General features: G+C 39.1%; 2 protein-coding genes across 4 annotated transcripts in view; one reads left to right on the top strand and one right to left on the bottom strand.

The window, feature by feature from the left end:
* LOC134666748 (protein O-mannosyl-transferase Tmtc3) overlaps positions 1-5193 on the top strand; it is a 181919-nt gene extending 176726 nt beyond the window's left edge. The window contains exons 12-13 of one of the 2 annotated variants that reach the window (XM_063524015.1): positions 3080-3244; positions 3299-5193. In XM_063524015.1, coding sequence (XP_063380085.1) covers positions 3080-3244; positions 3299-3364 — 231 coding nt within the window. In that variant the 3' untranslated portion in view covers positions 3365-5193. Of the gene's footprint in view, positions 1-3079 lie in introns of both variants that reach the window. The other variant, XM_063524014.1, reaches the window with a different exon arrangement.
* Positions 5194-5427: 234 nt separating this feature from the next.
* LOC134666775 (high mobility group protein DSP1-like) lies at positions 5428-17104 on the bottom strand. 2 transcript variants are annotated; one of them, XM_063524059.1, is made up of 6 exons: positions 16391-17104; positions 13609-14106; positions 12640-12864; positions 11733-11896; positions 11039-11213; positions 5428-9949 (listed from the first exon to the last, which is right to left on the bottom strand). In XM_063524059.1, the coding sequence occupies exons 1-6, from the start codon at positions 16718-16720 to the stop codon at positions 9848-9850; spliced, it is 1494 nt and encodes a 497-aa protein (XP_063380129.1). In that variant the 5' UTR covers positions 16721-17104; the 3' UTR covers positions 5428-9847. The 2 variants fall into 2 exon arrangements, with proteins under 2 accessions (XP_063380129.1, XP_063380130.1); XM_063524060.1 differs by lacking the exon at positions 16391-17104 and adding an exon at positions 15326-15438.
* Positions 17105-17550: the final 446 nt, after the last annotated feature.

The following is a 17550-nucleotide window of genomic DNA, read 5'->3' as shown; positions in this document are numbered from 1 at the left end:
AAAAAGGTAAAGTACAATGAGCTGTTGTCTGAAAAATTGTTTAACATGCTGTCTAACTAGGCAACTGCCATCGGTTACAGCTTGCCATCACTGCACCGCTCGCCGTAGGCAGAGTGTTTATCCTCACACCCTAGAATCTAAATGGTCGCGCTCTGTGCGGTTTAAGAGGAATTCCCTTCACAGCGGGCGGGAGGAAATTCGTCGAGAAAAGGGAGCTCATTCACAATAAGTTAAATAAGATTCCCTTTTCTCGAGAGGCTACAGGCTATGGTGACCTCCAAAAAAGAAGTGTATACGTTTTAAAATGGTCGGCAACGCGCATGTAATATAACACCCCTGGAGTGTAGGCGTCCATATGATGCGGTGACCGCTTACCATCAGGTAGGTCGTAAGCTTGTTAGCCACCGATGTACCAAAAAAACACATACAGGGCGTCCCAAGACTATGGGACCCCAAGGGAAAGTACCTTAAATATCGTAGATAGGATATTTTGCTGAAAGAAGACATTATTTTAATTTCAAAAACAATTTAAACTGCATTCATAGATTTTTAAATAATTACATGGTTGAACCGGGAATCGAACTCGCTGCACGAGAAAAAAATCACCTGTAGTTTTATCATACCGATCAAAAGGATTCATGATAAGGATTATTTTTGGATGATTTTTTTTCTCGTGTAGCGGGTTCGATTCCCGGTTCAACCATGTAATTATTTAAAAATCTATGAATGCAGTTTAAATTGTTTTTTAAATTAAAATAATGTCTTCTTTCAGCAAAATAGATAGATAGGAATCTACGATATTTAAGGTACTTTCCCTTGATGTCCCATCCCATAGTCTTGGGACGCCCTGTATACACTGTATTTGTCTAAGTTATATGTAAGTAAACTTTAATAAGTAACAAAGTGACCCTTTCGTTAGTTCATTTAGTTTGGGGGGGGGGGGGGGGCGCAAATTTGGTGCCTCGGGCGCCATATCCTCTAGCTACGCCACTGCCTCGGTGTCTTTAAAGCAAGAGTGAATAGGCTATTATTACTTACTGAGCCGGTAAGCTCCATCATCTTAGGCTCTGTTTTCACTTTCCATCATGTGTGACTAGAGCCAATCCCCGTTTAGTTTATTATAAAAAATATATATACAAAGAGTACTATTGTATTATTTCAGTAGTTAGTGCCTATACCCAAAGTGCGACATAAAATAGTAGAAATTAAATAAACTGGAACTAAAAATCTTCGATACTAAATTGATGCCATTTTTTTAAGCATTTTACGTCAAAAAAGAGAGAGTAACGTAGAAAGTGGCGCCCTTATTTATATTCTACTGGTTTTTGTCACACTGTAATTTGAGGCAGGAAATAGGCAATATTACGCAAAACCCTGCGTTAATAGCACATCCCAGGGCCTACCGCGAAACACGTAAATCGAAATATCGTTTTCTGCCTCTATCACTCATGGCCATTCGATCGACAGAGAGGCAGATAACGAAATTTCGATTATCACGTTTTGCGGTAGCCTATCTGTAAACATAGGCACTGTAAGCAAATCACCTTGATGCATCAATGTCATAGTGAAAATTGTCAAGAAACTCGGGGGGATCAGGGCTTTGCACATAGCAAGACCGAGCCGGGCCCGCACCGTGCCATTCCCGAGCCCTGGTGATGACATAAAGGTGGCCACTGACGAACCTTCCAACAGTCCAAATAGCGTGGCTACATTCCAAAATCGGTCCGTGAATGTCAAAAACGTACAATGTTTAGTATTAGGATGCCGTCCATTTGGATGAATCCATTGTAACGGCATCCATTTGGAAGGCTGGTCAGTAGCCTGCTTAACGCTTTGCATAGAAAAGGAAGCTCCGGTAGCTCCGGCGGCCCGGCCACAGCCCGGTCTAACGTGAGTCATCCTAAACTGGAAAAAAACCGGAAAAAACGAAATTTTGTGTTGTTTTTTGTGTGTGCGATAAGCATTTGTTTTTTTCCGGGATTTTCATCCCTAATTCCACCCAGTAATAAAAACTGACTTTTCTAAATATGGTTTAATTACAGCTTGCGTGAATAGGCATTTTTGAGCGTTCATAGGTGAATGTGTGGAGCGAGCATTATTTGACGTGTAGGTGTGGGTTCAACAAAAAGAGCGCTTGTCAATAAGGCGTTCGTGTTGTTAAAATTCAATTAATAATAGCCTTTATCGACCATCAACAGTGTAGTCCCCTTTTGATTGATGGAAATTTTCACATATAGTTCCACTACTCGCCGCCGCACCATGAATAGCGCTTTAGTTCATCTATCGCTCACAAGATGTCATTAATTCCTGTAAACGTATATATTGAAAAAAAAAGCTTTACTCTATGCTATAAAATACCCTTTCGCACGTCAAAAACTCCAAGATGGTGCCCAAGCCCATGGACAAAAAAGTCTAGCGATAGTATCCATGCCTGTCAAAATTTGACATTAGCAATCCACAGTTAGGTGACAACCGAACCAAACCGACTTAACCGACCTACCCCGAGTTCAAAGTCATTATAAACCGTATAGTAGTAATAAAACAAAGTTGATTTTTTCTTACTTATTTTTCGATCACAAGTTTGCGATAGAACGCGATTCCATTGAACAATGCGATACAATCATCTGTTGATGTGATGTTGATTTGAAATGTCAGTTTTGCACAAGTGGAATAAGGCCCCAGACGCGATGACAATAGGGTATTTTCCTACTAGTCAAAGCAGTTACTTTTTTAGAACTGTTAAAACGATTTGCTAATACATATAAAACATTATATCGTGACGTCACGGTTAACTCACCTACTATTACATATATTTCTATCAGATTAATTAAATAGAACTTGTGTTTAAAAATAACTCCTATCTGTGTTTTTCCAAAAATTATCTGGTGCTTTATTTCGTGCATGGTGTAAAATTATTTTAAATATATTATGATACCCTATTGTTATTGGTCACGCCAATTTTAAAGTAAAAATGTACATAGATATATGTAACGAAAGGGCGCGTGATTATTTTTCATAAGTACACGACTATTTCAGGGGTCGGCAAACGTCTTAATAAATTGTTAATCGTGTTGTACAGTGCTACCGGCGCATCCTGGAGCTGGAGGCGGACAACGTGCAGGCGCTGCACAACCTGTGCGTGGTGGCGGTGGAGCGCGGCGCGCTGGCCGCGGCCGAGGAGTGCCTGGCGCGCGCGCAGCGGCTGGCGCCGCACGAGCACTACATCCGGCGCCACCTCGCCGTGGTGCGCGCGCGCCGCCAGCAGGCGGCGGCCCCCGCCCCGCCCGCCGCCGCCGAGGTGCGCGCGCGCTGGAACTACATCCCGCAGCAGCCGCCCGACCCGCACGAGGCCGACCCCGAGTAGAGCCCCGCCCCGCCCGTCCCGTCTCCGTGCGGAGGCGTTCCGTTGACGATCAGGGTATTGAAAATTAAAGCATGTGCCGGACGGCAGACGACCACGGTTTCTGCAAGATGATCTTGGTAGAAGCGCGGTTTGTCTACATGGTTTACGACCACTGCTTCAGCCGATGGTTACGTTGGCCGAGCACGCCTGTCTACCGAGGGCGTTTAAAGGTCATGCAGAATTTGGTTTCGACCACTTGCTACATGGCTTAAAACCATTGTTTTTCTACCAAGGTCATCTTGCAGAAACTGTGGTTGTCTGCCGTCTGGCACATGAAGGTCACTCCGCTCTCTCCGATCTGAATGTGACATTTTGCTAATGACGAGCCTTCGTCTCTCCCGAATCGTACCTCTAAAAATCTGCATTTCTCGGTATCGCTCTGTGAGGGGACGAGTCGATTAATGGACCGCTAGTGTTGGCACCCTAGTGGCCAGAGAGGATTCCGTTACTATCTTGTTATAATAAATGCGAAGTCAGGTCGATACCTTAAAAAATACAAGGCAAGACTGACTTCACTAAATAAATGTCATCTAAATAATTAGACACCCCACTTTCTTGAACATCTCTATCTGCAGACAAGCGGCCGTAAATTGTCTCGTTTCTGATGTACCGCTTCACTATTTGGAACTACTAAATTTCACCGTTGTATTCTAACTCGAAATTATTATAATCATTGCAGTATTTTGGCTGTTATTATTAGTGATTTATTGATCTCATAAAATATTAATTTTCATACGCCTTTAAATATTGTTAATATGTACTTAAAAGTTGGACAAGCTTCGTCATTAGCCCGGTATACGGTATCTGTGCGTAGATATGATTTATAATAACTGTTTATAGGCATAATAGATTGGATTTGTATCATTCCAATTATAAACTATTTAACTTTGTCTAGTCAAGATGCAATCGCATTTGATATTATTTTGGACTTATTTTTAATGCATTTACGGATAAGAAGTGATTTAAAACGATTCATTGTTGTAATATGTTGATCAACCTACGCTTGGAATAGACGTTGGGAGTAGCATTTAGATGAATGTGCCCCGCATTAAGCCAACCCATTTTAATAAGGCTATACAATAAACCTAGATATAAACAAGTTTCTGTCTCAATACTTGTGAACATGTTTAATATTAACTGCATAATAAAACGGGGAAATGATCATTAATAGGACTTCTTTTACACAGATGGAAGTAGCGAAAAGCATTCAAATGTATCTAATATAAAAAGCTACGCAATTTGATTCAATAAGTACGCGAAGGATTAAACCAGAGACAGTGATGTTAAATAGAAATTTCATTTATAATTAGACATTGGTCTAAGTTTTGGGCTTATAACCGGCGTGTGTAGCTTAGCCAGAGCTTACTTTGCGGCAGCTACGATAAGATAATAGACTCAAGTCTCTAAGGTATGGCCAAACATAGTGAGCACAGGGTCGAACTGCCAACGATCGGTTCGGCGGCCAGAATAAGGTGCGGTACAAGACGAGGTGGTAGGAAAAGCAAGAAAAGTCCTAATTAAGGTTAATTATTTTCGTAAAGGCAAATGTTACTGTGTAATGGGTAAATGAAGTGATCGACCGTTGTTAGATTTAGATGTGAAAAATGTAATGTTGTTCATGTTTTAAGATAAAAGTAACTTTTGTAAAAACTGAATTTTTTACAATGTCTTGAAACATTTCTGGTGGGAACTCTGTAGGGTGTCAATGATTTGTAAGGACCCCAATATTATAAACTATTTGTCGTCAAAACGTTTATTTTTATAAAATAAAATGATGTTTCGAACAAGTCTACAGGTTGTTTTATTTTCTATTTTATGCCGTTAATCCTATTATTAGTAGGTACCTACAAGGTACAATCGAGGACTGTTGAGTTACTTGCCACTATTAACTTATCCGTGCAATCGTCTGTACTCGTAAGAAGAAATTAGGTAAGAGAGGACGAAATTATATAGAAGCATTCTGCTAAAGAACATTGGCAAGTAACATAACAGTACACATTTGAGAAACGAAATGAAAGAACGTGTCGTGTAAAAGTTAAACTATATTGTTTTGCACATTGTACGATATTCAAAACAATATCGCCCACGGGTTTACACACAGGACTCTTACAAATAGTTAGTCTCTGGAATTGCTTAAATAGTAGGGAAAGTAAGTGCAGGGAGTAATTGAGTATGCACTTGTCTCAGGCGATGTCAGTTGGCACGATTGCTCCTGGATTGTACAAAGCAGATCTAATGCCCTACCCGTGAGATTACCTCTTGGCTACCCCTCAAAAAGGAAGGGAGGAAGGCGGATCCAGTTCGCGCTCGGTTTCTATTTACCTATAGCTATCAGGTCAGGTTGGGTTTCATTTTCGTATAAAATAGGGACGAGAAAATCATCTCTGAATTAATTAATAATTTTATAAATGAATCCATATGATCCAAGGCACAATCGTGCCAAGCGGCGTCGCCTGAAACAACATACTGATCCATACATTTATGCACTTACCTCCCACTGTTACTCTCTCTGGAGTCTAATTCCATGTTCTATACAGATGTTATCTATTGGAGATTTCTTTATACGTAGTGAGATTGATATCTCACAATAGATACATCTCACACAGAATCAGGAATTTTCCAACAAAGTATATTTTTAAAACAATACATGTTCACAGTGTTCATATTGGGACTAATCTGGTATACAAGCGAAAACAGGACGATCTAGCGTTACTCGAGAGACTTCAACAATATAAATTAAGTACTATCACGGTACACAGTCTCTATTTTCACAATTTTAATACTTGGAACATATTTGTGAACATAAAATTATCCGTTTCACTCTCCAGAATGTCAGGTTCTAGTAGAAATAATATATCTAAGTGTATAATAAAGGAATATAATTTAATTATTTACATTTTATTCTCACACATGTCCGCAGTCCGCGTCCCGATACGATAACGACTATCAACTTACAAAGGTAATTAATTTTTTACTTAAATTTAAACATTTGTTCCTGGCACTATACAATAAAGTACTGCCTTGACGCTCGCAAGTATAAGGCCACACCTTCCAATTTGACCTTTAAATTTAACGTTAACATAAAATCAACAATCAACTCATCAAAAACAATGGGTAGGGCTCAAACTCCGAATAACTTATTGACACTAAAGGTTCTAAACAACAACGCACTGGTATCGGTACTTAAAAAAAGTGATGGGGTTTCATTCTCGTAATCTTCTTACTTTTACAATCCCAAAATCTGACAAGAATAGAGTATAAACATCAGTTGGTACCGGAAATCAGGATAACAAAGCAAACATTTAGCAAACCCATGTTGCGGTTCGCTCATGCGACAGGACAAGTTATTCAGAATTAACTATACGGCCACCATCAGTTTGGCATTGACATAAACGCTATCGTGAACGTAATTTACTTTCTATGCACCTCGCTCGTACTGACATATTAGTGCGAAAGAGATATATAGAAAGTAAATTACATTCACGATAGCGTTTATGTCAATGCCAAACTGATGGTAGCCGTACTAGAGTAGGTAGACTTACGTTTGTTAGTTTGTATTTCCGCATTAAGTTTGCTAAACTAATACTGTTTATGAACTTTAAAAAAAACTTTCATTTTCGTTGTTATGTACTACTCTATGTTTAACAAAAAATGCTTTTAGTTTACGATATCAAATTCTAAACACAAAATGTTATAATCATCAAATACAGTAATGGCACTAGGCGACAAATTAACTAAATACAAAACACAACGAACAAGTTTATTATTGAACGTAATTCCGGCCATGTCGGCGAAAAACGATATGTCAAAGATGAAATATAGATACGCAGAAACATATATCATCCTGGCGGCGTAGCACGGTCGCATTTTTCTCTTGTCACCATGCCTGTTACGTTCTAACAAGTATGTAAGTGCGAAAGGGACGCGCATAGAGATAGTCGATAAAAATGGAACCTTGCTGCGCCCGCTGGAGGCTATACTTGCAGCAAAACTAGTGGCGAATCAGGTCATAATGCCATCTGTTTCACTCTTGGTTAATCTGAACAAGGGTAAAGTAAGATCTCAGTCGCCAATTGGTATTGCGTTAAGTTTAAATCAAATCAAACGTAAATTCGACATCATCGTGTGTTGACAAGTGCAAGCGAAATGCTCACGCGAATGTTAACAAAAGTACATCATTTAGATGTCAAAATGAACGTTCGTATTGGCCTCCTGGCCTTTGGGGAACTGGTAGATTTGGACGCAGGGAATTTTGCTTCAGTAAGGTGCATTGTAGTAACTTCTGTTAACATTAAATGACTTAAAATCGATTGATAGGTGATAGGTAATTCTTTTATTTGCATTTTTATATCACGTAAACACAACGTATTATAACCATTTAATCACTATAAAAAACGATTGAGATTATGTAAATTTTGCCAACAGATCAAACAATTTCTTACGTGGGACTATTTTCCAACTAACCTTTCTTGGCTTGTATTTTGTAATGACTTTCTCTAAAATGTGGTCATGGTCATTAATAACGCTAGCTTATAAGTATCTTAATAGTAAGATTGCTAATCATTTCATTGAAACTCCAATGTACAAGCGAGGTGAAAAGTACCGATACGTACAAAGGGACAAAAAATATGTGAATACTAACATTAGTGTCAAGTGAATATGTAAATACGAACTTTAAGTTTTTGCCCCGTGAGCAAGGTACCATACCTCCCACACTGTTAACTGACAGTTACCTTATTACAAAAGGCTGTTGTTTGTACTTACATAGTGTGACCTTGGTTGTACCAGAAATTGAGTTAGAAATAAAATAAATCATAAGAAACTTAGAAATCAATGTTGATTTATGACCATGACCACAGTGACATGTGATTGTATAAAAATATTCGAATAATGTATAAAAGTTTGAAGGCAAACTGGGTCAACCTTTGAAGTATAAAACCATTCATATTAACTATACATCCAGGTAAGTAGGCTCGTATGTCATCCACCGTCTCAATTCCGTGGACATACATATTTACTATCCGATAATTGGCTGAAAAATTTAATGGCTTTATGTGGGTCGATCAACTATTTCTTGTGGTTATTCTGTCCCATCAGCCAGGAGACAATAGTAGCATAGTTTCTGAGGTATGTAATTCTTATTTGGCTGTGATCCGAAATCGATGTAAATTTTAAGGATCTAACCCGACAATCTTAAGGAATATAAGTAGGTATTTATATTTTTTAACCAGAAGGAGACTACGTAAGGCGGTAGCCTGACTTGTAGGTTCAGTATCGATACATTACACTGTATTTATCCGTTTCGATTCCTTACTGCTAAGTCAGGAAATGGCCTAACGTGGTGAAAGAAAGTTTTGAGTACAAGCACTACGTCTTGACGTCTCACCTTTTGCCAAACTTTACACCATGATGGCTATAATCAATTTTTGCTCCAATGTCAATAAACTTAACTAACCTGGACGCATAGCATTTAGTGTTAGCCTAATGGTGAATTAATACTGGCATCCTGTAACCAGACAGGTACCACACAAGTATTCTGCCTAAATCAAACCATAAGGCCCTGAGCGTTCGCTCGTAAGTTGCCGCTACACAGAACTTTTACAATTACTTTCTTTTCGCCAGATGGGTAAAATGAGGGGTAAAGATGACATGTGTCCAACATTCAAATTATTAGACATGAGTATAGTAACTAAAGCAGATTAGTTAGTTAACTAAGTACCGTAAAACTTCTTAATAATAATCCAGAATAACAACCATGGTCCAATTAATCTAATACCTATGTAAATATTTTTACTAAAATCTGTTTTATTCAGATCATAAAAGTCAAACCTAAACGAAAATGTTGTGTTAAATTTAAACCGTAGGTAATTTTTATTATTGTTATAGGAACCCTCCTATTATGATTACGATTATGCTAGCCATCAACAAAAGTACTTCCATGTAACTGTGAAAGAAAAATTACGATCAGAGTATAAAAAAGTATAGTAAACAATATAGCCTCCTGAGACTAAATGTACATGGTACAGTCGCCATCAGATAAATAGGAGCAGCCAAGGTGCTCACAAATATCTGAACACGCCTCTATTGTCAAGGCGATAGAGCGCGCGTTCAGATATTGTGAACACCTTGGCCGCTCCGATATATCTGATGGCGACTGTATATATTCGTCCAATCTAATTTGAACCTTCCATAAACCACATAAAGTAGCGTTTCTTTTGTTTAATTGCTTTTTAAAACAAACGAAATTCATTCTAATTTACTTATTGAATAAGGCTCAAATTTAATTTTGAAAACTTTATATGGTGGGTCTTAGGATAGATGAATATAGACACGGCATCTCGTGGAAATGATATGAATAGTAAAGTTCTGCGCTGCGAGCGCGCCGGGCCGACAGTACCATACGCAAAGGAACAGTTCGGTACGATACAACTAGTCACTAACACTTCACTTGTACTCCTCGTCGGCCTCGAAGTCCCCGACGTCCTCGACCTCCTGCGGGGCCGCCTGGACGAGGCCTAGTGGGCCCTTTTTGTACGCCGTCATCTCCTGCGGACGATGGAAATAATCAAATGTAGAAAGGGAAAAATAAAACTGTCTGTATCTACTCTATACGTTTTTTTGAACCCTAAATGCATAACTACGGGGTGAAACTTTTTGGGTGATACATGATATACAGGGCGTTTTTTGAACAACCAGCCATATTGTGCGAGATGATTAGATAAGATAGGCCATACTGAACAATTTTTTCTATGGGACCAGAAGCCTCCTGACCCTCTTAGCAGAAGTTGCTAAGAGGGTCAGGTGTTCAAAATGACCTTGACGCGACTTTATTGTTAAGAGAATAATTAAGAGCGTGTCTAGGTAATTTTGAACACCTCGCCCGCTTAGCAACTTCTACTGCTGACTGTACTCATTACCGTGATGCAACTTTCGTTATGTGAGTAACCCTGAAATCAAGTTGTTGTATAGAATTCATTAAAATATTCCAATATCCAGGGGCATTATCCTTGAGGAAATAGCATTTTATGACGAATGTAAACGATAGAGTAGATATTTGGTTAGAGGGTCGAATGGATTTACCAGAGTTTGAAGTTAAGCAACACTATATGTGTATATACATAGTTATATATGTGTGTTCTAAATGTGAACTTTAATAGCTGTCAATAGAGTTGAATATTATATGCGCCATATAATGGCTTCGTGTGCGGTAAAGGGTTAAATAAAATACCTGTATAATTTTAGTATAACTATGTAAGTACAATTATAAGTAGCACATTAACAAATATGGACTGTATTTGTCTGAATAAAGACATTATTTATATTTTTTTTTATTATACATGGCGTGTCTGACCATGGGGCTTTAAATCCAGGGCTTGATTTTACTCGCTAAACTGAGCTACTTTTACTATGGGACCAACCCTAAAATCGGGGAAAACATTTTGGCTTTTCCATAGAAAACGTCGACATCTAATCAGCCAAAATGTATGAAAAAGTAAAAAAAATATCGGGATTTCGGGGTTGGTGCCATAATAAAAGTTGCTCAGTTTAGCGAGTAGAATCGAGCCCTGGACTTAAAGCCCCATGGTCAGACGCACCCTGTATAGTGGTTCCATTACAGTGAGTCGATCATCTTACCCTGTCATATCTCGCCTTGTCCTGCTCGGAGAGCGCCTCGTACTTGGACTTGGTCTCCGGCTCGGCGGCGGCCCAGCGCCGGCCGAGCTCCTTGGCGATGTCGCCCATCGAGTACTCGGGGTTGTTTGCCTTCACCTTCGAGCGCTCGTCGTTGCAGAACCAGAAGAACGCCGAACTGTTGGAACGACAACTTCAGTATACCACAATAACCTCTTTAAACCCCCCTCCCCCTCAATAATAGGGTATTTTCCTACTAGTCAAATCAGTTACTTTTTTAGAACTGTCAAAACGAATTGTTAATATGGAATTTATATGAAACATTGCATGGCGCGTATAGTATGGTTCCCTACCACCTTCGGCATCTATTTATTTTTCTTATTACTTGCAAGGTGGTAACACGCCTGGAAAAAATCCGAAATGAATACGTCAGCCTCTTCAAGAACCTCATAAGGAGACTGAAACGACGTTACTGAAGAACGTGCCGAAATCAAAATACATATGTAGGTACTTATTTTATCACCACTCAAATGTGACCTAACAATCCGGGCGTGGCATACATGCTAAAAAATAAATGATATTTAGGTATTTGGCGCTTTTTTAATCAAAAGTTTGTCTCCCACCTGGGCAAGTCTCCCGGATTCCCCCTACGATAAAATGTGATTATCAATAACAAGTGACGTGACCATAAACTCACAGCGATCGCTTCGGCGCGTTGGGGTCCTTGTACTGCTGGCGGCGGCGGCCGCGGCCGATCTTCACGTCCTTCGGCGGCACATAGCTTTGCATCTCCAGGTCGTAACGCCTCTTGTCCCCCTCTGCCATCTCGTGGAACCTCTGCTTCTCCTTTTCTGACATCGTCTGCCAAGGAAATTAGTTTGTTTCTCAAAGCAAGTATACTATAGAGTTGCAGCCCGTGAGGCACAGAACATACGCAATGCGACGAAATTAAAAACACGTTTTAACATTCCTAACAACGTGACAACATAACAAAAAAGACCTACGTAATTTTATCGGATTCATTGTTGCCCACCATGCCTTGGTGGAGAACAACTATACGTTTACCGATTTGACGTGTGACTTGGAACTAGGGAATGCAAATCGGTTATTTTCGGTTATTTTTTGTATAGAAACCGCGGTTATTTCCATACAAATAATAACCGATTTGCATTCCCTACTTGGAACTTTTTAGAAATATGAAGAAATGAACATTGAAACATAAAAAGGACATAGAATAAAAACGCTTTCTCTGCTATTCTTACTGAAAGTTCCAAAATACCATCTCGTTCGGTCATCTCCCATCTCTCCCCTTGTCACCTCTGTAGTATTGTTCTTCTAAAATACTTACATTCCATCGCTCCGCACACTTCTTCGGGAAGGCAGCGAACACAACATTCTCATCAGGGTGTTTCTTCATTCTTATGGTCCTCACTTCAGGTCAATATGAACATTGTGTACTTAAAACAGCTAAAATACATTCCACCACTCCGCACACTTCTTCGAGAAGGCAGCGAACACAACATTCTCATCAGGATGTTTCTTCTTAAGCTCCTTACTTGAGGTCTACATGAAGAAAGTGTACTTAGAACAGCTAAAATACTTACATTCCACCGCTCCGCACACTTCTTCGAGAAGGCAGCGAACACAACATTCTCATCAGGGTGTTTCTTCTTATGTTCCTCGCGGCAGGTTTGCACAAAGAAGGCGTACGCGGTCATGCGTCCGCGAGGCTTGTTGTATGCGCGTGCGCGCGGCATCTTAGCGGCGGTCTTGTTCGCCGACTGCGCTATTAACGCCTGCTGTTGCTGCTGGGCTTGCTGCTGCAACTCCTGGCGAATATAAAAAAAAGTTTGTTGTCAAAAAATTTAGATGGCTATGGGAGGTATAGTCGGACAAGGTAAAGCAAAGGTTTCTGAAATAATTTCTGATAGGTTGTTACATGCAGCTTCCAAGGAGGACCAATATTGACGCTTGTTGGTGTTATTATCAAAGAGTGTTCAAATAGTAATTTATTTATGCCCTGCCTATGAAGCCGATGGTCCCGGGTTCGAATCCTGGTAAGGGCATTTATTTGTATGATGATACAGATATTTGTTCCTGAGTCATGGTTGTTTTCTATGTATTTCAGTATTTATATATCATATATATCGTTGTCTGAGTACCCACAACACAAGCCTTCTTGAGCTTAACGTGGGGCTTAGTCAATTTGTGTAAAAATGTCCTATAAGATTTATTTATTTATTTATTATAGCCTTATATCAGAAATACATTTTTTATACTATCTATAGTTTCGTCTAGGATAACAGATTCTGCGTGCCTTTAGGCAAAGGCCTCCCCCAATCTCCACTCTTCCTTATTTTGCACTAATCTGGTTCATGTTTTAGTCCTCCCAGCCATGTCTTCGATTTCATGGGACCATCTTTTAAATTGCCTACCTCTGTTTCTTTTATGCCCTCTAGGGTGCCATAGTGTTACAATTTTGATCCATTTATCTCAGTTCAAATAGTTAGTTAGTTAATATGACGTTTCAAACCCTAATGTGAAAAAGAAAAGCGCAAAAAATTTACACTTACTTGTAATGATGCAGATTGCTGTTGCAATGCAGCCTGTATTTGTTGTTGCTGTACAGCCTGCAAGTGATCCTGCAGTGTTTGCTGCTGTTGCTGCAACGACTGGGCAACTTGTTGCTGCAACACAGCTTGCGCTTGCACAAGGGCCTGCGCTTGAGCTTGGCTCAAGGTCTGCTGTAAACTCTGTTGCAGCTGTTGCTGCTGTTGTTGCTGTTGCTGCTGCTGCTGCTGTTGCTGCTGCTGCTGCTGTTGTTGTTGTTGCTGTTGCAGCATCTGCTGCAACGTCTGTTGTTGATTTTGCTGCTGCTGTTGTTGCAAGGTTTGCTGCAAAGTCTGAGCTTGCTGCAACTCCTTCCGCAAGTTCAGTTGGATGAGCTGCTGTATCTGGCCCTGCTGTTGTATGGCCTGCTCCTGCGACTGCGACTGCAAGGACTGATGGTTCTGAATACCATTTGCCTGCTGTGCACTTTGCTCCGGATCCGGACTTGACTGGTTCTGGGACTGTAACAATAAATAAAATATGGTTGTCTGTAAAGTCGGTTTACAAGAGCATAATATACCAGGTGGGCCCTGTAACGTGAGCAAATAAAATAATTAAAACATATATCATATTGTACATACTCCTGAAACAGTAAAACTATTATCTAACGACTTTTAAAAATTACAACAACAATTTACAACTTTATAGAAATTGCAATTAGGGAGTGCTCCCGGTACTGGTTTCTATACAAATACAGTACCAGAACCCGGGAATTCCCGGTTCTCGCCATAAAAACTCAGTACCGGGAGCAATCCCTAATTGCAATACATTATGCATTGTATCTATAGAATGAATACATTTTAAAATATACTAAAAAACAAACCACAAGTTAATTAGGGTCCGTACCCAAAGGGTAATAACGGGACCCTATTACTTAGACTCTACTGTCGATCTGTCTGTCAGTCTCTCAGCAGGCTGTGTATTATGAACCTTGATAGTTGGGCAGTTGAAATTTCCACAGATGATGTATTTCTGTTGCCGCTATAACAAATACTAAAAAGTATGGAACCCTCAGTGGGAGAGTCCGACTCACACGTGTCTGGTTTTTTATATCGCTGAAGAAATGTTGGTCAGTTGAAGAGTATAGCCAACAGTTTAATTTATTTCACATTTGTAGGTGGAACCCAACTCTACAATGAAGATATTTTTTTTCCATTACTGATTTTCAAAAAGTAGTTGTATCTTCGAAGATCTATGGTTTGGGTGGTATTCCGTCTATCTAATATCTTGGTCCAATGTCATGGCATCTCACTCTCTCACTAGGGAAATGTGAGACAAATACACATTGGCCAAACAAATTGGACAGATGGAATACCACCCTTACCTACCTCGGTTCTAACCTATTAAATGAAAAAAAATCCTAATATCCTTCCGCCTAAGTTCCCGAAACTCCTATGACCCTCGCATTCATTCGATACTTCTTGAAATAGTAAATTAAGTACTAGAGTCTGTGCGGAAAGAGAAGATTTGTGGAATGTATTGGGCCCCATACATTCCATGACTCTTCTCTTTCCGCACAGACTCTAACAAAAATTTTTTTAACACAAAACTCGATGTTATATTAAATAAAATATTAATGTAAGTATTGCTAAATGTTCACGATGTTATAGTAGAATTCTATTAGGCAAAGTTATGGTTAGAGGGATATCAATGTCGTACACACACATGAAATACACATACCATTGTACTAATTATCAAATAAACACACGTAGTGGATGGACTATTTTCCATATCGCACACCACCTTTGCCGTTACTTGAATCCTATTTAGAATGAAAGAATTAAATAAAGTTGAGTGAATTTAGAGATTTTAGAGGGTACCTACTCAAATAATTTCCACGGCTCTGCTTTGGAGTCAGGACAGAAAAAACAGTTGGATGGAGGCAGGATTCGCTGCAGGATGTTTGATTGACATTGACAAGCTGTCTCGAGTGTCAGTGTTATTAGAAAAAAAAACACAAGTCGACATTTAAAATGAAAATTACCGTAAGTGCAAAATGTCTTTTGAGAGTGAATGGAATTGAATGACGCAAGAAATGGATATTGAGTGAATGGATAGTAAAAAACACCTGTAAAACTGTAGCTCTGTAAATAGTGACTAGATTTTACAAAAAAGATAATTTTAGATTAGTGACCTAGTAAATTCTAGTTCAAATTGAAGCGAAGGAAGGTAAGTACAGCTTATGCAGTTTATCTTAATGTTATAATTAAATTTCTCTACCACATACTTTCCTTTAATATTATCCTCCATTCCTTCCTCTAATCATCCTAATTCCTCTAATCTATTTCCCTTAATCATATTTAAAATGAAATAAAGATTACATCTGCGACTGTTCGTAATGATAAAAAGGCACAATAATGAACTTACTTAAAACCAGTCCCTACGTGTGGCCCAATGCCACTTGCAACAATAATCACAACAAATACGGGTTTCAAGTTGGTGCTTTCACTGCCTTCGTGTTTTGCAATAGAAAAATATAGTTAATAATGAATTTACTTAATTTCATTGCCAATACTACTTTTAGTTTTTTAAACATAGTAGGTATATTTCTCGATCAAACACTTGTTGTTTTGGTATTTGATGCCGAGAATTATTTTATTTTGAGATTTATTTTATTTATATAAATACATTCGACTATGTATATTTACATGAACTTAGAGTATACGAGTATTAAATTGGTTTGTAGATTTTAGAAAATCAGTCTTAACACAAAACAATTCAGTAAAATAAATGAAGATGATTTACCGCCGGAGAAGACGCTTGTTGGTGAGAATCAACTGATCCTGATGCATACCACCAAGACTGTTGAGGAGATTCTTCTCTGTTATTAGAGCCAGATACAAGGCGGTAATCATAACTAGATGTAGAGTTATCACCGCCATTATTTGAAAAACCTCCAGTCATTTTATATGTATATAACTGATGCGTTGCAGCAGCTGTGCTTCGAGCAATTTCTTCATTTATTTGTTGTTGTTGCTGTTGTTGCTGCTGCTGTAGATCCCCTGCGCTTCCAGGCCACCACGAGGCCTCATCGCGCGCACCCCAAGCGCCCCCCGTCGCGCCCCGATCCCCCATTTTACAATTGCCGCTTTAGACTGACCAGTTTCTTTATCCTTCCTTGCGGCTTCAAAATGATTATTGGGTTCTTGAAGTTCTACCAATCATGTCCCTTTTTTAATATATAAATCCTTGTACTTATACTTCACACAAATTCGTTACCAAAAGGGTCTTATGTTTTAGTGAATTCACTCTCACTTTTAACAGAAAACCTTGATTATCACAAAAACTCAATATTGCCATGAGTATCACATAAAATATAAGTCCATTTACATTGTTTAGCAGTAATATTTAACAAATTCTTGCGTGATCTTTAATCAAAAAGCTGCCGGCTTTAAGTTCTACATACAATCCACGCGCGTACGTTTTGTCTTCGTTCCTTCGTACTTTAAGTCAATACAGTTGGCAACGTCGCATAACGAGACGCTAAACAAGTGCACACTGGCGCCCCCAACGCGCAGCGGCTACACTGAAAACATTGGAATATACACGAAGAGAGACCGACTGCGCACGAAGTGGCAACGAAGCTCGTCCAGTAACCGGTCAATAAGGCGATTAGCGCAGCTACGGCGATCCGCGTCGGTACTGAAGTCCTTTTGTTTTTATTTACGTCATTAAAATTATATATTATTTTCGTAACTCCAGTCCAGTATAAGCTAAAACTTCATAAATTGTACGAATGAAATGCATTTTCAGGCCTGGGACTACATTTATTGTATTCAATGAACATACCTAAATAAAGGATATTATTATGAGTCATAAATGGAAAGGCTAATGTTGGATACAGTATCTGTATCTACATTACATAACCAGTTTGCATAAGAAGCCAATTAATGTTTTTAGTATTT

This window comes from Cydia fagiglandana, chromosome 8 (genome assembly GCF_963556715.1).
Source record: "Cydia fagiglandana chromosome 8, ilCydFagi1.1, whole genome shotgun sequence".
In the NCBI taxonomy this organism is placed as follows: domain Eukaryota; kingdom Metazoa; phylum Arthropoda; class Insecta; order Lepidoptera; family Tortricidae; genus Cydia; species Cydia fagiglandana.
Note: the sequence above shows the minus strand (reverse complement) of the source record. Positions and strands in the feature narration are given on the sequence as shown.